This window comes from Accipiter gentilis, chromosome 22 (assembly GCF_929443795.1).
Source record: "Accipiter gentilis chromosome 22, bAccGen1.1, whole genome shotgun sequence".
NCBI lineage: Eukaryota > Metazoa > Chordata > Aves > Accipitriformes > Accipitridae > Astur > Astur gentilis.
Window position 1 is genome coordinate 4761247 of NC_064901.1, and position 23405 is coordinate 4784651.

At 36.4% G+C, this 23405-nt stretch overlaps 1 protein-coding gene across 1 annotated transcript in view; it reads right to left on the bottom strand.

Moving 5' to 3' along the window:
* Positions 1–22602, bottom strand: part of TTC6 (tetratricopeptide repeat domain 6) — a 63520-nt gene extending 40918 nt beyond the window's left edge. Inside the window, exons 1-6 of the mRNA XM_049826003.1 lie at positions 22465–22602; positions 20926–22080; positions 14732–14800; positions 13932–14024; positions 9116–9246; positions 5575–5784 (exon numbers count right to left, since the gene is read on the bottom strand). Of these exons, the coding sequence (XP_049681960.1) occupies positions 5575–5784; positions 9116–9246; positions 13932–14024; positions 14732–14800; positions 20926–21738 (1316 nt within the window). The 5' untranslated portion in view covers positions 21739–22080; positions 22465–22602. The remainder of the gene's footprint in view (positions 1–5574; positions 5785–9115; positions 9247–13931; positions 14025–14731; positions 14801–20925; positions 22081–22464) is intronic.
* Between the last annotated feature and the right edge of the window lie 803 nt (positions 22603–23405).

Below are 23405 nucleotides of genomic sequence, written 5' to 3' on the forward strand. Positions count from 1 at the left end.
AAAAGGTAAAGCAATCAAAATATTCCTTAGCATTTGGCAGTTAAGAGTGTTTTAAGTGAAAAACATAAAAAGAGCCCTCTTTTAGGGCACTTTTGCCATAAATAGTATAAACTCCTTGAATTGAAAACTAAGTAATCAACTGTGATTTGATGCAAAACAACATTCAGACTTTTCATTTCTGGAAGAGAGGTGCATCATGGAGGAAAGCTCCAAGTAATAATAATACTGATATAATCATTATGTTTCCATCTGCTGGTAAAAAACTGTAAAATCAGAATGTCTCAGGGAGATGCAGGCATTCCTGCATGAAGGAATCTTAACAAACATAACAGGAAGCTACAAATCCTGTTATATTTTTTGTAGGATATCTGCCAGGAACAGGTTTGACTATCCATGTATACCTTTCATAAAAATATATTTAGCTTAGTACTTGTCTTCGTGGCTAGAAAAGTAGCTTTTTTAACTCTCAGATAACTAATGCCTGCCAAGTATACCAAGATTAAACAGGAGTGCAAAAGCAAGGCATTTTTGCTATCTGATGAAATAATACAGTCAGTCCCAGGAGAGAGCTGTACCTGACCTTGGGAAGTTTACATCTTGATAAATGGATACATCCTGCTCCACAAGATGTTTTTTGCAGACATCAATTAAAAGTTATATCTATTTTTAAGCCTGTAGATATTTTTCATAGTGAAGACAAGACTTTAAAGCAAGAAAATTTTTGCTTTCTTGATCTGATCTACCATAAAACCCTACCACTGTAGGCTTCTTTGGACATTGTTACAGTCAAACAAGATTCTTTCACAGAAGAACTCAGAACTAATAAAAAAAAAATAAAGATAGATCTATTGCTATTTAAACAGTTGACAGTCATTTGAATTTTACTATTCACAACACAGAAGTCATGCTGTCGTGGCTTAACGCCAGCCAGCAACTAAGCACCACGCAGCCGCTTACTCACTCCCCCCCCGCCCAGTGGGATGGGGGAGAAATTCAGGAAAAAGAAGCAAAACCCGTGGGTTGAGATAAGAACGGTTTAATAGAACAGAAAAGAAGAAACTAATAATGATAATGATAACACTAATAAAATGACAACAGCAATAATAAAAGGATTGGAATGTACAAATGATGCGCAGGGCAATTGCTCACCACCCGCCGACCGACACCCAGCTCGTCCCCGAGCGGCGATTCCCCACCCCCACTCCCCCTAGTTCCTATACTAGATGGGGCGTCCCATGGTATGGAATACACCGTTGGCCAGTTTGGGTCAGCTGCCCTGGCTGTGTCCTGTGCCAACTTCTTGTGTCCCTCCAGCTTTCTCGCTGGCTGGCTGTGAGAAGCTGAAAAATCCTTGACTTTAGCCTAAACACTACTGAGCAACAACTGAAAACTTCAGTGTTATCAACGTTCTTCTCATACTGAACTCAAAACATAGCACCATACCAGATACTAGGAAGACAGTTAACTCTATCCCAGCTGAAACTAGGACACATGCTTACCCCTACATAGATCATTTGCATTTGTGAAATTAGCTAAATGCAGGGAATAGGTCAGTAATGAAATGTGAACAGCTTAAATGGACCTAAATTAGTGTCAGGTAAATGACACCTTTGACCTTCAAGGCTCACATAAGGCAACAAGTTTTAAAAATTAAAAACAGAAGAGGATGGTAGAGGATGGTGCCACTAGATGGCAGTGCTCCAAAGAATTTAGTTTTCTAGATTTCGAGGACTAAACAAATTCAGCAAGGAATTTTGGTATGGGCTTCTTTTTAAACTTTAACTCTCTTCATCTCCGGGGAATGTAGCTCTCAATGTAAAAATTTCTTCCCAAAAATTTCTGCTGATTCATAAAGCTCAGACTCACCCTCAGTTTCCTCAACCTGTTGGCTACTTCTTTGAAAACCAAACCTTCCTCTTCTTCAAATCCCATCCTCCCACAGTTTCTACAGTTCATCTCTCCTGGTGCCACTCCCATCTAATTCCTTACACTTCCGGAGTATTTCAAGAGGTTCTGTCCCTTACTCTCTTCTCTTCTTCCTCTAGTTCTAGTAATGTTCTAGTCAAAGACCATGTACAGTTTCCCTCTCCATGGTAATGAATCGGAGCGTGATTCGTCACTGTGTTCCGCACCAACAAAAAATCAGATGATCTTTCTCTTAGGGATGTGAAGCTGCCAGTGCTAGTTCAGCAACGCTGAAAGATAAAGATCTTATGAGCCTTCCCTTTTCAACCTTCATGGCCTCCCCACTACTTACTTTCTTCATAACTATCGCTAGCATCCCATCATTCACACAGACTCAGAACATATGTATCATTCACAACATTCTAAAATTAAAGTATTTTTCTAATCTCTCTACAAAGCTAAAGTCTGGTATCTAATTTCGTATCTCGCTTGCTGCAGCATCCATTTCTTTAGCCTACACAAACATCACCTTGTTCTTTTCACATTCATTCAAAGCACTACTGCAAAGATCATAGTTGCTTGCTTTGAACGTTATCCCATTCTTTGAAGTAATAGAAAAAGAGAAGCCCATTCAAATATAAGATGCTCCTCTGCTTTCAAAGCTTTCACAGCCTTTCCTTTTTTCTCTCTAGATCAGTAAAGCGACAACTTCTGGTTTTGTGACTTCTAACTCCAACACTGACTTCTGACTCCATCACCAGTTTCCTAAATTTGAGGTTTTTTCCTTTTTGAAAACCTTTTTGCCCACCCTCTTGTTGCCTCTCACACCTCAGAAAAGCTCACTACAGCCATCGATTTATTCTCTCAGAGTTTCCTTAAATCCTCTTCCACCATGACCTGCAAAACAGTTAATGGCTGGGTTACTGGTATGCTGAAACCCCTGCTTATAATGCTGATCAGTGTTCTTATTCTCACTGAGTCCTTATATTCTGTCTGTATCTGTCCAACAGACAGAAAATGCTGCTGAATCAAAAGCAAAGACTTCAGTTATTGCCATGAATGATATTCATATGCTACCCAAATTCCTGACAGAAGCAGAAGCTCACAAAAACCAAAGGAAAACATCAGGGCCTAATCGTATACCCTGAAATAATACCCATCCTTGATGGTTAGGATAATCTTGACTACATCAAAAGAATTCAATGACTAAAAATTTTCATAAGGTAATCTATGGATTCGCATTTTAAGGTCAGAAAAGAAGCATCATGATTACCGAACCTTCTAAATAATACAGATAATAAAATTTCATCAGTACTTCTGCATCAAGCTCACAATTTGCTCGATGAAAATCAGGATATACCTCAGAAAGAAATCCAGCTTTGATTTAAAGGCTGTAAGTAATGGATAATTTCATAACCTGCTACTTTAATTGCTATACACTGAAATCTTATAGCTACTCTCAATTTGTCTAGACTGAAACCTCAACTACTGGGTCTGTTATGTTTTTGTTTAGCAAATCCTTTTGCGTCAGAAACTATACCATGCAGGTAACATATTCAAACCATCTCTTGTGTAAAACCAACATGATGATCTTTTAAAATGTCTTAATACACAACTAGTATTCAAGAAAAAGAGAGATCGCATACAAGAATAAACACTTGTGCTTGCTCCCCTAGAATGGTATTTGGAACACTCTGTTAAGTGCATTAAGTGCACAACATTCCTACAAACCTTCATATGGAAGAAGAATCATGGACTTAGCCAACAGGAAATCTGCTGCCCCTCTCTGGAACTTAGATTTTTTTCAGGGGCTGCAGGCAGAATTTTCCCTCCATTTTAAATCCAGAATACAGAGCCTTCTTCTAAGGGTGGATGCATCCATTCTTTCAAGGAAGGGCAAGGTGATTATATTTTTTCTTTTATAAGACAGGGAAAAAACCCAGAGTGGTGATTTCCACCTCTTTATGATAATTCATTATTGAAGCAGAGAGCCAGGAAATGAGAATTCATTGCTTATCTGAGGATTCAAACCTCACTCACCATTAGATTATCTGACCATTCTGAGTACAGGAAGTTGAGCTGTTGCGCAGAAAAGAATGCAAAAGTCATGCAGCCAAGAGACAGAACAAGTGGTGACATGACTATCTCAGTTGTTAGAGCACTTAACTTGGAACAGAAAAGCTCTGTATAATATTTCTAATCCCAAAACTTTTTTTCTATATTATTGGTAAGGTCTCACCTCCTTTATTTTAAGGTAAACATGTTTAATTTAAAGTTCAGAGAGTATTACACAGCCATCTTCTGTTGCTTATCTTTCAAGACTGTAAAGCTCCTTTCAGAGTTACTGCTTTTCAGGATGCAATCTCCCCTCCTACAAAGGATGACCCTAATTCTCTATTCTTATCCTTATGACCTTGCATTTGGCTGCACTAAAACGCATGTTTTTCAAGTGAGCCCAGGTTAACAAGCTACACAAATTGCCCTGTAAAACTGACCTAGCCTTATCCTTATTTACCACTCTACCATTCTTTAGATCACTACAGACTTTATGAGCAATAATTTTATATTTCTGGAGCTGTTGATACACAGAAACTACAAGTAGTAAATGGCCAGTCTGAAAAACCATCAGGGAAAACTTGGAGTATTAAGGCTCCAATTCTGAATTTTCTGATGTTACTATATAAACTAGAAAAGCACAAAAAAGCAAAAATGTAACCAAAGTAATAAGCAATGAAAAAAGAATACGCTTCATATTCATTCCTATGCACAATATTTTAGTGCAAAACACGTCCAAAAAAAAAAAAAAAAAAAAAAAAAAAAACCAAAGATTTAGGAATTCACTACCATCAAATATAAAAATTGGTAATATAATAACATGATAAAACTGAGTAGGCTTATTGCAAAATCCATCTACATGTCCTCACTGCTTCTTATAGAACAAATTTTTTTTTTGACAGATCTCTTTTTACATGCTGCATCAACCTCAGAAAAATTAACTATTATGCATTTTGTTCTACTTCAGCTCCTCATTCATTAAAGATGCAAGATCCTGCAGTTATCACATGACTACCTTTTACATATGCAATGAATACTTTTGACTACAAGTTTATCTAGGTCCCAGTTCTGTATGTGCTTAACTTTGTGCATGTGTTGAGCTCAACAGAACTACACTCCATTACTTAAAGTTATGTTTGTTCCTTGTAGAATCAGGATTGAGGTAAGATTGTCTCTGTGATAAAGGGCTAGTGGGTGTGTACTTTAAACCTTTTACTGTTGCAGAATTTTATATTCACAGAAAGCCTACTCTATTTGCTCAGTGTTTCTTGTTATTTCAATGGGACCTCTCGTGAGTAGAATGAAGTATAAAACTTCATATATTTATAACCTGAATTGTGACATATAACTTAAAATATGTCTATAAAATGCAATTTATTTTAAAAGCAAATAATACATTTTACAGTCTAAGCAAGCTACAAGCGTTTTAGTACCCTTGTTCTAATTATTTTAAAACACATCTACCAAATAAGGCAATTTTTTTCAAATATTTTTCTTGGCACTTCTTTGAAACTACTAAATACTGAAACACCATGAGTTACTTCTCAACATATAATCCTTTAACTTACAAAATTAATTAAACCACAGTAACTCTGAAAATAAGTAAGTTCATACCTTTTCCTTTCAGCTTGCTCTTTCAAATAAATACTTTTGGAACACATTGGTTCTTCCTCCTTATTGTCCGTGTCCTCTGCTGTAAATAAGATATTGTGACCTCTTCTGTCTAACGTATGATAAACTCTAGAAACCAGTTGTAAATAAGGAGGCAATATAAAACTAGGAAAAGCGGTACATAGACGATGAATGCTTGGATTATGTTGACCTCTAGAAAGGAAAACAAAGAAATCAAGAACCTTAGTATCCATTCTCTATATTCTAAAGTACATAGTTTATCAGATACTACATCATGACATACATCAGACCATAGTACATAAATTGCTAACATAAATACTTGGTATAAAGTGCCTGGTGATTTCTACTAAAAGTAGAGATCACATTATTTAGAAAAGAAAAACAGGTAAAAGCTAAAACGTTGGTAATAATTTTGAAGTTAAAAATAAGTGCAGTAGTCACAATTTTACTTTCCCAATTTAAGTAGAGCTTTCACTTGGTACACTAAAGACTTAAACCAAGTAATGAAGATTTACAGCTTAAATAGGGTACGTGAATAAATGTTATGTTAAAATGTTACACATATGTTCATCTGCAAATTCTCTCCCATGACAGAGTACCTTGTAAATACCCTTGAAACTTTGAATTAGTTTTATGATATGCTATCAGTTGAACTTCTTCCTAGCTTTTCAATTCAGCTGTTGATTTAGAGGAAACACCGGGTCTTTGACTATGTTTGAAAACTAAAAATTCTACCATTTGACCCTCCCATCTAAGCTGTACTGAAGATGATGAAAGTCTACTGACTTCCATAGGCTATGGATCAAATTCTAAAAACAGTCTCCAGCTACTGTATGAACTTTAAAAAGTTAATAAATGTCTAACGTGCAGACAGTTACAACGTGAAGAGCAGTATACGGAAAACGTCTGAGATGTAAAAAACTCAGAAATGGCTCCCCAAATATATGCTACTTTTAATTAAAGTTCATAAGTGCCTTCATATTTTAAGAGAAAATCCCAAATTAAAATAGTTAAAATTCCACTTTGAAATTACACTGAATAGTTTTCAGGTTTAACTATTTTTCTGATGTTTTCCTGAGACAATGACACTTTCAACAACTTGTTTTTTTGTTTTATTGAGAACTATGCCTTATTGTATGAACAGATATTATAAAGGGGAAATCAGCGAAAACTACAAAATGAAGTAAGGAAAAACACAAGATTGATTCATCATGCAATACATATTCAAGTTACAAAAATAGTATTTTATATTTGCTTAAGTTTTCTGAAAAATGACAGCAAAAAAAGTAAAAGATAAAAATCACACATGTAAAAAAAAATGAAAATCATTGTAATATAACAGAAATTTGACTCACATTCAAGAAATTATCACATCAAGTATATACCAGATATATCTCTGTTGCATTAATGTAGTTTGAGTCCCTAAGTTTATAGGCACATGACAACCCAACAGGAAAGAATGCCAATAAATCTTTATTTTAATTAAAACTGGTCAAAATAATTTTTTTCAAGCCATACAACTTTAATATACAGAAAAGAGCCTAGTTAATTCATGCTTCAACAAAACAGTTTCACCAGATCTTACAATCCAGTCTCTACTGAAATCAGTGGCATTTTTGCCTGAATGAGAACAGGGTCAATGAAATAAAATGTGAAAGTTAAACATAAAAATTAAATATCCAGTTTGAAAAGCAACTCAATCACACAATCCATGAGACAGATTAGGATTTAAGGCATGCTTACAGCAACCCCATTTAACGCAAAGAATTATTTTTTTTTAAACTAATTGAATATATTTACAGCATAAATGGAAGTAAGTAACTGTTTTGGAGTGTCAAATCAGAGATCAGTGCTTTAATAAGCAGATAACATTAATTTAAAATTAGAAATAAATATTTCACACTGTTTTTTTAACTTGTTAGAGGGTATATATCTTCATGAATGTTCTTAGTAGTTTACCTCAGGATGCTCTAATACAGTTCACTTTGTCTGCAATGCAATTACCACACAATTAAAACAAACAAACAAACAAAAATAGAGAGGAAACAACTTAACTTTGAACTTACAACATTTGGAGTGATTTCTGTAAATGATGGCAGGCAAAATAATTCTAAAATTCTGTAGGAACTTTTTTCTTAAGTTTGTAATTTAATTTAAATAAATAAAAACAATTTAAATGTTATTTTTATTGCATTATCATTACTGCTCTTGTATAGAAGTTTATCATTTCATTGAATGAACTGAATGCTTTATCAATGTAAACTGAAATATTTGGGGCATGCTGCAGGTAAAGGTGAATGTTTTTACAGCACACACTCTCCTAAAACAGACTATTTATCATTCTTTGAAAAAAGGGGACATGAAAAAACAATACTATGTGTGTGGCCTACATTACCTTCACTTAATGCACTAAATATGGGGGGTTTAGAAAATCGTGCAGTTTCTGCACCATTGATAATCTGACAGTAAGTATTTATTGAAGGTAAAACACTCATTGTCTGTTGACACTATTTGTTTTAATATATAATCTTGCTAACCAAATGATCTTTAAGCAATGCAGATAAGCAATGGCATGCAAAGGGTCACTTAAATGCCAATTTGACTGTTTCATAAACTTAAGCATTCTTTTCCCATGACTATTCTCAGCTACTTAATTGAAAGTATTATCCATTTACAAACTTTAGGCCTGCCATAAAAAGCCTCTCTTCTGTATCCAATAGACCTTTCAGGACCCTAAGAACAACAAAAGCTAATAATTAAAGCTTCTTCCCCCCCCCCCCCTTTCTCAATAGAGAAGTGAAGCAGCAACCTATGGTACATCTAAACAAAGCTATCTATAAAGATCTTATTAGCAGTGAAGACCATAAAACTGAAGAGTCTCACTTCACATGGGATGGACAGGATCAGTTAAATTAGGACACAGTCTGTACTATGTTTGTAATCTGCACTTCTACTACAGAATGACAGATACAATCTATGACAAGAGCAAGGTAATAAGCAGTTGTCCTTAAATTACAGCTCTCCATGTAAAATCTCCTGAATTTCAGACAAGCACTGACTGTAATACAAATTCAAGTTAATGAATTTTTAATACATCTTCTCTATTTAAAGATGATGACTTACAGCTGGCATTGCTTATATTAAATTTGTGGTATTTTCCATTGTTTGTTTTTAATTATTTTGATTAGATTATGCTTGGAATTGCATGGACAAATTCAACCCCCACATAAGCAACTTCAGTTTCTGCTGCAGTCAAGAGAAGTTTCATCTGCATACAGAAGGACTGAATAGGCCCTCTAGATTTTAAAAAACATAAATCAGAACTATTTCAAGGAGATAAATAGAAAATTAAAACTAGAGATACCAAACTAAACTTGATAATTTAGATGAGAAATTGCAAGTGTTCAGATCCAAATTTGGGGAGATGGCATTATTTCTTCTCCAAACTTACCTCTCATGCTATGCACTAATAATATATTTTCAGTATTTTTCTTATAATAATGAAATAAGATTAAAAAATTACTTGACATTTGAGGCCTGAGGAAGCAAAGATTGTTGCAAGTTGTGTTCTTCTTGTAGCTCTTTCTGAACTTGATCTGGTTTAATTTTTGTTATTGCTTTTCCTTCCACGAGTAACGCATCCAAGGCTGGAGCCTGAAAATGTTCATGAACAGAAGATAAACACAGTGTTACAAACTGATAAATTATATGGATATTATTATTATACGGATATCCCACTCTAGAGTAGAACAAGGAGCAATGGCACACAAGCAACTCTGACCACCAGAAAACAATTCAATTAAACTAGAGTACTTTAGAACTGCTGTCAATACACAGATCACAGCAGCGCCCACAGCTATTCAGGATATAGAATAAGCAGAAAAGTGTGATAAAAATAAATGTCCAATGTGCCCTACCTAAGCTGCATTTCTGAATAGTGTATAAGATAAGTGTATGTCAATATATTACAGAGAGAATAATCAAAAAAGCATAAAAACCATATTACTATTCAGAACTATTAAACTTAGAAGAGCATGAATACATCTAAAATTTGTATTGTATTTTTAAGCAAATTCTAACAGATACATATAGTTTAAAGGATGACATTTTTAGAAAAGTTTCTTCAAGGCTATGTTTATTAAATACAGGAACTTCAGCAGGAATACAAATGTAAGGAATTCCTACTGTTTCCAAGCACAGCTGCTCATTCCTATTTATTAGAGCACCACCTGCTTAGTTGTGCCAAAAATTGTTTTTCACACTGCGAAATAGATCAGAAAACTGATCCACGTTGAAAAAAAAGTTAAAAAAATGCATGGAGGGAAGGTAGAAATTAATCTAGATCTCCGATTCCCTTTGTAGAGAGTCCCTACATAGAAATTTTGTCGGGCATACCTCACTCTAATCCAGGAGTGAGCAAACAGCAAGGAAAAGGAACTACCAAAGTCATCATTGCTGCCAAAGTGTCTGCATCTGCTTCACAAACTCAACTTCGGAATCTATACCCTTGTGCTGCGTTTACCATACTGCGATGACCTCCAGAGGTCCCTTCCAACCTCAACCGTTCCACAATTCTGTTTCCTGCAAACTGTTAAACATCTTCCTAAAACAGACTAGAAGTGCCATCAATAAAAAGGATTCTTCTGAACTCCACTTAAAAGCTTGCATACATAACACAACAAAGCACGTTCCACAAATTAAAGTATAATCACAACATAACACAGACAGAAACAGAACAATGCAGTGGGGAAAACAAATTTTAAAGTGCTTTGTCTTGAAAAAAATTTCTCTCTAAATATGAAAAGTAAGTCCACTTTTTTGCCCAGCTCTTCCTGATACACCATGGTAATTACTTCTGTAAGACTGGCTAGCTTAGTTTATAAGAACCCAAATAATACAATTGTTGTAACCAAATGCTTTTCTAATTAAGATTTTCCATCACATATCTGGTTAAATGAATCACAAAGGCATAAGATTTTACTCTTCTTTGTTCACTCACATGCTTTATTTATCCCAGAATATAAGTGGGCACAATGTTTATGTCTACTGATAACTTCAGCAGTATATAAGTTCTTAGAAAAACTCACTGCATGAAAATCATGGAAGTTTATAGTTCATTAACAAGCATATTAATCATCAAGTAAAAGATACTAAGAACTGCAGAAGATACCTAAATGAGTCACTACCTTCTGAAAAGGCTTACTCAAAATTAAAATGGTTTCATATATTGTTAGTTTATTTTTGAAACCACACCACTCTTTATATCAGCACATCCATGAAAAAATATGAAGGACCGAAGTCAGATATTTTATGTTTACCAAAGAAACTGGAAGTCAATCAAAATTTTACATAGAGGAAATAGGCTAACAAAAATAAGGAATACAGAAAAGTCTGAAAGTAATATGTCTACCTGAAAATGTATCATTAAAATGAGCCAAATATAAGACTATGATTTTTGCTTTTGAATGTCAGGTAAATGTTTCTGTCATGATCTCTTGTCCAGTTTAAAGAAAAAAAGTAGCCTGATTGGATGCATTGCCATTACCAGCTTATGGAATGCCCAGATACTCGAATAATTTGAAAAAAATGCCATGTAAATGATATCCAAAGTAACAGAAGATACTCAACAACACTTGTCAATGTCTTAGACACCAATAAGGCTAATGAAAACCTCCAAAACTAAAATTAGAGCAGCTACTATTTTAAAATCATAAGCCAAAGTTCTGTGACCTCATCTTTTTTGTGAAACCGATCATAAAGGGGGACTTTAACACACTCTTGCTAATGAATTATGGAGACTATACTAAGTAGAGTCCTTTAAGCTTAAAATCAGAGAACATGAGCCAACACACTTACTATTAGATGGACATTTTAAATGTATGTAATCTCATATTTTATTTCATTTTCTTTGTAGAAATACCAGTGAACAAACACACAACTTTTTATTCAAAATATTTATGTAATTCAGTTACAGATGTAACATAAAATTACAATAACTAAAGCAAATATCTGGTTTTTTCATCTAACTGCTTTGTGTATCACCAAATTTGCAAGTTCATCTGCCCGGTCAATCAATTTATCTTCAAGTTGCATGGGCCCTGCAGCCCACTAAGCAAAGCAAAAGATATCACAAAAACATGCCAAAGAATAGTGTTCTATAGAAATACTAATAAACAGTACATTGCTGTTACTCTGTATAGAAATACTTCTGCTAAGGATGCGATAGAGCATTTAGCTAATATATATGGGTTCTTAAAACCATTTCTCTTTCCTTTTCTAAAATTTTGTCTCCATTATTTTTTCCATGTGTAAAAGTGAAAGCATGCACTTTCAAATTAAATAATATATTTAAATTGCATAGTACGTGTGTTAAATGGAACCAAATATATGTTATCTTTTCAGGTGCCAATCTTGCAAACTACTTTGTGTTGTAAGATCACTGAACACCACTGATGGGTGTTGTTGCAACAATACCACCAGTGCATTACAGAAGTGGCATGCTGCCCCAAATAATACTAAAATATCTAAAAAACATCATCACAGTACCCCAGTACTGTTTAAATAACGGGGAAACTGTTGGAAATAGTATATAAATTAGAAGTAATAAATAATCTTACTATATTCTGGAACATTATAAAAATTACCATCAGTGACATTGTGCTGTGTATTGTTTCCACATCATTTAGCATATTTAGTTTAGTAACCAACAGATCAACTGATGTTGCAGAGTATACTCTTAAAACTACCTGCAAACACCATTATTAATATTAATTATATAAAACATTATAGCCAAGTACAGATGGCACATGAGATTTCAGTTACCAAAGGATTAGAAACATTTCTAAACTACAGACAGACAAATATCCTAAGGAAAATTTCAAAACACAATATTTTTTCTGATTTAGCAGAATTTTTAAAAAGTAATATAATTTCATTTTCATCCATTTTCTTCAACAGAACTCTAACCCATCTACCATACATCATTTTGCTACCACAAAAGTTGCTAGGAAATATGAATTCTTAGCCACAGAAGAATGCCTGCCAACAGGAACTGCTCAGGCCAGCATCACCGGGCCACTTAGGGCTCTACTTCATGTCCACTGTAGGCCCATCGCAGAATGCAGTGCCAGGACTGATGGGGAGTTTCTGTCACCTCCCTGTGACTCATTCCCAGAGATCCCCTGTCCCTTAGCCTTTCAGGGTAAGCTGTGTGCATCTTTGGTTCTTGGCTATCCTAAAATTTATCAGGAAAGTTGGTTGCTAATGCTCTGAAATTCTAGGCGTTTGCCTACCTCTCTCTATTCCTTTCTCCATGCAGCTTGAAGGGACACAATCAGGGCCAAGCTACAGTCAGTAGGAGGAGCTGAAGAAGCAGCTGAAGCAAGGCCCTTAGACATTCAGAAGGTTTCTTATTTTGGCTAGACCTCTGGGTTATGATGACTAGACCTTGAAACAACATACTCGCAAATATCGGGCCATCAACAAGCATCTCACATGGGTGTCTCTCATCCTCTTTTCATTTCAGTCCCTTTAACTCCTTATTTTCAACACCTGTATCTGTCTTCCCATGCAGCTTATCCAACCTTAAGATCATCTCATTTATTCAAGTTTAGGCCAAGGCTATCTGGTACCTCTGCACATAACACTGCCTCGTGGAAATATATCCCATTCTTGGTTGTCCTTCTCATTATACCATTTTAAACACAAATAGTGTTATTCTGTTTTATGATAAGCATATATAATAACTTTAAGGCAAAGTAATAATTTACATTGAAGCTGCAGAAGGAACAAGGTTAGCGTTTTATTTCAGTATCTGGTTATAGCCTTGCAATACCAGAATGCTAGAAACTGACAACATATGGGAAAAGACATTATTTGGTCTTAGCAACAAATTTTTCCTCTGTGGTAGTCTCTATAAACTTGATACGTGTTCGCTACTGAAAATCTAAGCTTTATAGGGTTGATATTTTAATGACAGTTTTTGTCATGTGTGAAATATCACAAAACCAAAAGGATATTGAGCATTATGCCATTTTCCAGGAAGGCATCCACTTGTTAAATGTAGATTAGGATTCTATTTATACATTGTTTCATTTGTAATCTTCTTTCCAATCTCATAAAGAAAAGCCTAACCCAACATCTGACCGAACGAACCTTAATTTGTTTTTTCCTCTAACCTTAAGCTGCAAGACCAGTATGAAGACCTGTTTTATAGAAAATCTTCTTTTAAAGGGCCGGTGGTAAAGAAACAGCTTGCAGACCTCTGTATGCTCTAAAGCATAAAAACCTTAAGCATGGGAAAACTAATACTATCTCACAATAGTACTAAACCTGCTTACCTGCTTCACCTGCTTATTATATGTTAACAGCTCATCTTTAGGCTGAGATTCATTTTTTGCTGCTTGAGATTCTTTCTGAACTACTGGTGTCTTCTGAGGGAAAGGGGGAAAAAATGTAAAAGGTGCATGTACAACATTTTTTTAAAGACACTTATGTGCTCCCTGAAAGGTAATTCAGTACAATATTTATTATACGCAATTATTCTTTCATCATCCATGCATTTTATGAAGCACCTAGAACACTGTATCAATTTTGTCTTAAGCCAAATATTTCCTCAACAGCTAACTAGATTTCCAAAAATAAATATAGTAATAGGCAAAGGACCTCAGAAATTTATATCAAGAGATCTATGAGCCTTTAAAGCAAATAAATCATTAATGCCTCTAAACATTAAGCAATCCCCCAAACATATCTAAGTTTAAATATTTAAATTTTAAAATCAGTTTGAATGAAAGGCATAGAATGACGGGCACTAATACATGTGACTATAGATCAATGTCTTACAATTCCATTGCCCTAATCAGCATGCTACTTAATAAAAGTTAAATTCATTATATCCAACAGCTGGAGAATCAAATCCCATAAGAAAAGGAATGAACAAGACACAAAAGGGAAAAAGAGAAAAATAAAGGTATACTTGTGATTTATTAAGTACCAAAATGTTTTTAAGGACTATTTCATTTCCTTCCCAGTTTTATCAGTTTAAAATATGAACTACCTATCTTAACAACTCTGCAAGCAAATAGAAGCACTATTAACTTATTATATTTTAACATTCCTAGATAATGCAGAATGTTACCAGGCTTGCTTGGTGAAAACTTGGCAAGACTTGAGATTCAGTTTTTATTTCCTCATGTTCAATTGGTGCCTGTTGTATAAGCAAGAGAAGAAAACTAGTGTCAAACAAGAATGCTAAAAAAAAAAAATAATAATAATTATTCATACCACCTTATAGAACAAAACAACATCAAAACAATATATATGCATAGATTAAAGTTTGGGTCTTCATTACACAAATTAGTCTGAGAGCAACAAGTACATTCAGAGACAAATGATCTCAGGCTCATCTTTTTTTATGCAAACATTTATGCACATGCTTAACTCTTCACTATAAATAACTTCTCCACGGAACTACTTATAGCAGAGAAGTTTAACAGCTGAGTGCAATTTTCAGTTAATCATTTTCTTCACAGGAGAAAATTATAATTGCTTCACTTGCAGAAAAGTTACTACAAAATTTGAAATCGTTCTTAGTTCCCAAACATACTATTCTTCCTCGTCAAAGGAACGGTTCAACAGGTTCCCTTTGGTTACAGTATATCCATACCAAAAAAAAGCAGAAATAAAACGCCGCAACAACTCTCTAAATAGAAGGTAGTTTTAAGGACAGTGTGCTTTCTAAGCACCTGGTTAGCATACACGTACGTAATCCAGCACACACGTACTTTACCGTATGTGCCACACACTGGCTTGAGGAACCAAGTTTTAAAGAAAACAGTAATAAACAGAAGTATCACATCTAAAGTACATTTCATTTTAGAATAGAGTTCTTTAAAACTGCTACAGAAATGTTAAATACTTCTAGGAAAAATATTTCAGAGCCACAAGTTGATGCAAGAATGCATTAAAGATTAAAGCTATCAGTTGAATACGTGTTAGAAACAGTCTGTCACGTCATGAAAAAAATCCTTTGCTGGCAGCACTGCAAATGTCCATTTGCTTTTAATGTAAGAATCTTCTACACAGTCGAATTTTTATTCCTTTGAGTGTACTGTCCACCTAACAATCTAAAAATATTAATTTTTTTCTAATGCCTAGGACTTTTTGCATTTAACTTTAATACCACGTGAGAAGCATACTCTGAGCTGCAACAATTTTTTCCTTACATATTAGAAAATTAAAAGGGAAAAAAAAAGGCATCCCCAGGCCAACACAAAGTGATAAATGTACATACTACGGCAAAAATGTAAACTATAAAGCAATAAAAAGCTACGGCCTTGCAGAAGATTGTACATGTTGATGTTTTGCTTTTAACCAAAGCCTTAGTAATTTATCTACCTTTGACGGAAAAGACAGCTTAAGAAAAATACAATTCATATAACAAATTTTTTTTAATCACCATGACAGCAAAGAACTAAAATAGAGGAATGTAGTAACAACTCAGACTAAAAGGAACAGATTCAGCATTATCTTCTCAAGCTATACCAAACAACCTTCCTCCTCTTTGCAACATGTGCATATTTTCAAACATGGTGATTACCATGCACTATTAATTATTACAGTCCATCTTAGCCAACTGTAATTCTTTTCCCATGCAATTTATTATCCAATTCATGGAATCAGAGAGAAATTTTCACAAAGCCTTTCATTGAACCAGGCTGGATCAACTTACTTTTCTAAACTATTGCATAATATGTAAATTACAATTTTATTTTCCTATTCTGTCAAAACCAACAGAATTATATGAGCAAATATTATCTTAATTTCATTTTAGACATCTGTACATGTTATGTGATTGCTTTCCTTTTTTGGGTGCAGTGTTTTCTCTTTTGTCCACTCTCCAAGGGAGAATCACAGGCACAATGCCATTCTGTTATTTTAATAAAATTATGTGTACTGTCTATATATGTACTGTGGGCTGTGTGTTTGCATTAACAAAAACAATGCCAAAGAGGTGTGATCTAACTTTGGAAAACAAAAGTGTTGAGAACTGTGGCAACTCTTAATTCCGGTGGAAATCTGTTCTTGAGTGTTCTGCCCACTCTTGAGGAAGCTGTTTCCTGCACTGATATTTTAACCTTGTGATGGAAATTTCTACTGTGCCTTTGTAAAGCTTTATTAGCCATAGGCTTCCTCCTGCAGGTGTAGAAAACTATTTAGGTACCCAAGGTACCCTTGATAATTCACTAGAAACTATTTTAACATGTTCAGTCATTTTGATATGTCTGTGGTATCCTTTGTAGCTGAAAAGACTCATTGCGAGTCCTGACATACAGAAAATTAAGTTGTTGTTGTTGTTGTTGTATTTAAATATTTTCATCTGGTATTTCTTTGATTCCTCATTTGATAGTTACATGCTATTAGAATAAATTATTTTCCTCTCTGTTCTGACAAGTCTCTATCACCAGTGCAGAAAAGACCCTGATAAATGACAAAACAAAGTCAATCTACACGTGTGAACATACAAATATTTTAAAACATTATTTTAACATGGTGAATTTATACAAGTTATTTATACACAAACATAGCTAATCACCCTGTACCCCTTTGACAAAGCTTGACATTCTGGGAGATTACAATCTATCCGATAAAAAACAATTTGTTCTCATATTATAGAGCAGCTTGCTGATCTACTGAAGATTAGTCTCCCATTTTGTTAGACTTCAGGGCAAGACAGTCCTTGCCCCATAAAGCCTGTAGCATTTTTTAAGACAAGTATAAATGATGTGGGCCTAAAGATCATAAGGAACTGGAAAGTGATTGTTGATAAAATGTAACAAACTACACAACTGGATTGTTCTTAATTAGTTGCACTGGTAACTTTGAAGAAATAGATAGATTTCAGAAGTCCACACATGTAAACCATCTACCCAACATCTCTCTCTAGGCAGTTTCTTGCAACATTATGAAAATAAATCATCTTTAAAAAAAAAATAAATCTAAAGTAATATGAGTTAACTGTTCTAGAAAAAAATTTTAATGTATCCAGGAATGGTAGTGTCCACCCCTGAAGACTGAGCAGCTCCCTTCAGCAAGTGGCAGGAAGTGCCATAGCCTTTGCCATGATTAACCTTATAATGTGTGCTTCCTGAAATAGCAATGTAATAGCAAACTAATAATAAAAAGCATCATGGTCTTGATTTAGCTACATTTTAATGGATGCTAAGACTGTGAGAAGAACATTCCACAAGCCACCTGTAAGCAGAAAATAAGAAAAACAATAGGAAGAAGTAAGGTTTTCACCACTTAAAGAGAACTAAATGAAATAAATTGAAGTCTCTTGTTCATTTCCATGACACTTAGAATACACCTTATAGCACCTAAGGGGAAAAAGAAATAAATATTTTCAATAAGCCTCTTAAAACCAGTTTTATCAGAAAGCAGTAGATGATCTGTTGCATAATTTTCATATCAGCTAAAATATAAAGAACATATAGAGCAAATAATAAGTGAGATACTGTAAAGTTATGAGCAAATACTTGTTTGTATTTGCCGATAGATAGAAAGCAAATACAAGTCAACAGTAATTAGTCTCCATCAAACCACTTTAGGGAGAGTATTAATGCATTACAGAGAAAATCTTCTCAAGGCCTCACTATTGAGATTAACTGACAAGAGCTAGAAATGTTTTTTTAACAGTACAGTACATTTTATGTTGGCTTGCTGCTAGTATGGTGCACTGTGTAGTCCTTGTTTAATAGAAGTATTCAAATTTGATGTTATTTTTCGAGAACAAAAATGTTGTTCATTTAGTTACCACCCTCACAAGCTCATCTGAGGTACCAAAGAACTGATCTGCTGAAAACAGTAACTAACTAAAGATGAGCTGCGGGTTCATCACCAAGAAAGCTGCACATCAAGCTGAATACCAAGAAAATGCATTTCCAAAATGAATATAAACACCCTCCTACGGATACTAAATCCAATATGTAACTTAATAACTCAATATACTTCAGGGGTAGCAACAAGCCTCAAGGCAACTAAATTACTCCAGGCATTGGAAATTATATTATACTTATAATAAAAATTCTACTTTTTAACAGAAAATGTGGTAGGAATCATTATTCATAACTGATTTCCCGCAAAGGAAACAGGGCTAAGTACTAACGTCCCACCGAGCTGGCATTCCATTCCCCAGATAATGCTCTTTTCAATGGGGAGGGGGAAACAGCGCTCAGCCTCCACAGCAATATCATAAGCTATCAGTGCTAACAAGTCATTAATGCAAGTTCAAGAATAAGACAAAGAGAACAGAATATTTTTTTTTTGTAAGAAATGAAAAACACATTTAATTCTCAGAGCTTTTTTCATTTTAGTAGTTCTGTTCTTTTCCTAGGTATTTCTATTTCATTTAAAAGAATGCATTTCTTACTTCATTAGAGAAGGCAAGCCTTGAAGCTCAGTGTAAAGTAAATAAACCGTGCATAATAATAATAAAGAATTGCTAGCGTCTTCATCCTATTTATGAGGTCACAGAAGTTCAAAAGACACCTGCTGCAAATGCCTTGGATTTAAAAAAAAAATGTAATCAGCAAGGGTCTCATTCATCCTCACTGATGTCCATATGTCCATACCTAAAAAAAAACATTAAAAAACAAAAAAACAGACCAGAAAGTCATCACCAAGTTCAAATTTTCATTTTACTTTGAACCTGATTGATGTAAGTTTTAGAAATAAAGAATTAAATATCACAGTACTCCAGAGGTCAGATTTTCAAAGCTCAGAGCCCAGCAGCTCCCACTACAAACAACAGAAAATCAGTTCTCTTCAATTTTAGAAAATCAGGACTTGCTAAAGGCCAAATTTTGAAAAATCTTACCTAGAACATAAGACATATTTATAAAAGAGTAAGAAAAACCATGCAACTCAGCATGTTACTGACCACTAATAATTATTTCTGGTAAGTTGAACAAGAAGTGGTTTTCCAGGTCCAGGTTCTTCTCTAGCCCTCTTCCCATCTGCCTGAAGTATTTTTGTAACCAAATGGAGAATTTCAGCCAGACAAAGAGAACAGTCCCAAATAATTACATTCCTAAAATACAAGTCAAGCAATGAAGAGGGGTCATCTCAATGCTGCCACACTGAGGAAAGTCTTCTCTGATTTCAATCCCAATTGAAATACACCAGAAAATATACAGAGAGTGGGACGCACTGTGAATGCCTCAACCACACAAACAGCTCTCAGAAGAATATCAAATCAGAGGACACAAATCTAGTAGAAATGCAGTTTCGGACTATTGCTGCTCATGGACTTACACATTTAAATTAACTCAGTTCAGGATTCTTTTTTTCTCCTAATTGTTGTATTTAATCAAAAGACAGTCAATCTCACATTAAGGCAATATAAAGTACTACACTTACTTTCTACGAGAGCTACTCTATGATCATAAAAGGTAGCATTTTGATAGTTGTGGGGAAACAATGTTCTTTATCACCTCCTAAAACACAGTTTCATATGCTTTTCATCAGTCTTCCACACTTCCTTGCAGAGGCAGTTGCTGCTGAAAAGGAGTAGTTCACCCTCCGTGGGTCTATTCATTCCATGGCATCCCTAACAAATGCTAGCATGAATACCAAGCGTGATAGTGATTTTTGTGACATAAGTTTCAGCCCTCTTGGAACTAGAACAAAACTATCAGTCTTGCTAAGAGAGTTCACAGAGCCATCTGATAGTAAGTTACTAGTCTTGTTAACAAATTAATCAGCAACCCTCTGGTGAAAGTGTAGGAAAGTTTTCTGTAGCATCTACCTGATGCCTACTACTACTGATATCTACTGCTGTAATTAACTGAAGGGACTCTCTTACAGCTGCTTACACAATCTACCTAACTGTGAAAATAAAGAATTTGTCTTATCAGGACTTCACAACCTAAACAATAACTAAAAGAAGCAATACTTCCAACAATATCCCAAATGCATTTAACACACTTTTTCATCTGTCAGACTGGAATATGTAACCTTAAAAAAGGGAAAGGAGAGTAAAGAAAAAGGTGTATTAAACTATAAGCAGTATAATAAAAATAATATCCCACAAGAGTTTATGTTTTAATATATTTTTATATTGCCTCATTTTCATTTTTAAGGGACATCAAAAAAAAACTGGCAGAAGAAACAGTGAAGAATATTCTGTGATACATTAGTGTCTTTATCCATTTGTTTTGTCTGGCTTCCGTGTTGTAACACATTGTAGGAGCTGGAAAAAAAATATACAACTCTTATAAAAAGTAATATTTACCCAAGAGAAAAATATTGCTCTTGTTCTGGTTCACCTACTTCCATTTTTATGTTGTAGTTCTGGCCAAGAACACTCTCCAGGAGTTCTTTGATCGTCTGGTCTGAGGGAGATGGAGAAGTAGACTGCAGGGAAGCAATTATTTCACCAATAGACCTTGCAACCACTTTCACAGGCAATGCTGGTGTGGAAATAGGCTCTTCAGGTTTGCTCTGCTGGAAGTTGTTCTCGTATATTTTTGAAGTGTCTGGTCTAGTCACATCTCTTGCCTCCTCCAACTGTTCTCGAGCAGACCTCACACTTGGCTGCTTGCTTCCTTTTCTCAGCACTCTTCCCGATTCAACAGCTAGATCTTGTTGCTTTACTTTTGAAATCACTCTGCTTCTCTTCTTACAGCTTTCCCTGGTTATTTTTCCCTTTCTTGAAATACTTTTGTTTTTATCAGAATCTGTAGAGCAAAATTCATCACTGTCTTTAATCACAGTGCCTATTTCTTCAGTTTTATCTCTGTTTAAATTCTGGAGATCCATCTGTAGCATACACACTCTATCCTTTACTTTACTAACAGCTTTCGTCTTTTCTAATGAGATTGGGGAGCTATTAACATGAAAATTAGACCTGCAGTAACTTGGCTTCTGAGGTGGTGCTGGGTGCTTGAGCATTACAATTTTTTTAGTGGTACCTGCAAATGCTGCTATTACTGGCAGTTTTACAACTGTGCTTTCATGACTACAAGTGGCATTTTCTCTGTTAACTTTTTCAGAGCAACTTCTCTGATTTTTGTCAGCAATATCTTCTTCCGCAGATTTATTTCTTTGAGTCATCACCCTGAGATCAGGAGTTTGCTTTTTCATGTCTCTTACTTCAGAAGATCCTTACTTTCTGTGAACTTCAGAACACCCAATGAATTAATTACGAATATTTTTATTTATATTCATGGCAGGCTTATGTGGACTCTTTGACCTCTGGGGAGGATAATGTTCTTAACTGGTGCGATTGATCCAGTGTTAAATCTTCCAATAAGGGCTAAATGCTCACGTTTCTAGGAGCAGTAACTATTGCTTATTTGATCTTCAGACTATCCCACTGAGATTCCATGCATATAGTGTCATGTCCCTTAATCATATTCAGCTCTTCCACATAACTCAGTCCAAAGTGCTCATGCTTTCTAGCAATTTTCTCCTACTGTGTGCAGCCTGTAAATTCAAACAGAAATGAGTTTTTGTATTTCATATACCAACACAGAACCCAGTCTTACAAAGACTACTTCATTGTGCTAAGGGCCCCATTGACTTTAACAAGACTGTTGTGAACACGTATAATTAAGCACTGGCAATGGCTATCAGCATTTTACTCGAGGAAACAAGTGAACCATTTCTATCTCTGGGAGCATAAACCGGGAGCTGGACAGAAACTCCCGAGGAAAAAAAAAAAAAGAGAGAGAAAGGGTAAAGCTCAACGCTTTCTCGAAGTAACCACAAGAAGCTTTAGACCTACAGAACCCAGTGACCTCGGGCTCCTCCAAGCCCCGCTTCTCCCCCTCGAGCAGGCAAAGGTCCTCCCTCCTCTCAGAAAAGTACCTCACAGCCCGGCAGCGCCCGCAGCCGGGCCGCCGGCAGGAGAGGCACGGCACGGGCCAGCGACCCCGCCACGCACCGACACAGGCCCCGCGCAGGAGGCCTACTAGTCTCCCCCCGCACGGCCTCGGGGACGACAACGAGCCGGGCCCGCAGCCTCAGGAGCAGCAGGAGGTGGAGAAGAAGGAGCCGCCGCCGCCGCTCCCACTTGAGGAGGCGGGCGGGGCAAGGACGCGCTCCGTAACCGAGCGACGAGGCTCCCGCCGGGGGAGAGAGCGAGAGCGCCGGCTGCCGGCCCCTGGCCAGCGCCCCCTGCCGGCGGGGAGGGCTCGGCAGGGGCCAGCCGCGCGCCGCCGGCGGGCAGCGCGGCTGGGGCGCCGGCGGCGCGCGTGATGCGCCCACCCTCCCTGCGCGCGGGAGGCGGGGGCGCGAGGTCCTCGACGGGGGCGGGCGAGTTCGCTGCGTCGAGCGAGCTCGCGCGTGAAGGCCCGCAGGCGTCGCGTCAGCCGCGGACGCGGCTGGGAAGGTTCGAGGCGCAGCGCGGGATGCCGCAGCGCGCGGTACGGGCCAGGCCGGTGGCGCCGCGTTAGCCTTGTTGGCCCTCTGTGCGCGGCCCCCCTTGGTCCGCTGTCAGTCAGCGGCTCGTCGCAGTTTGGCCCTGAAAGCCAAACGTACGAGCGGCGTTGCCGGGGATTCGTCTGCCGTGCCGCGCAGCCGCTTCCAGCCGTAACTGCAGGCGCGGTTTCCAGTCCGATTTTCCGAATTGTCAGAGAGTCAGCTTGGAGAGGAAGGCCTAACCCAGCTGTGCGTGACGCGTTTATCATCATCATTAAAGTTTCTGTTATTGGCAGTACTAGGGATTGCCTGCAACGGGATAGACTCCATCTCGGGCCCCATAAACCAACCAGCTTTGCGGTATTAACACGAGCAGAGCCTGGAAGCAA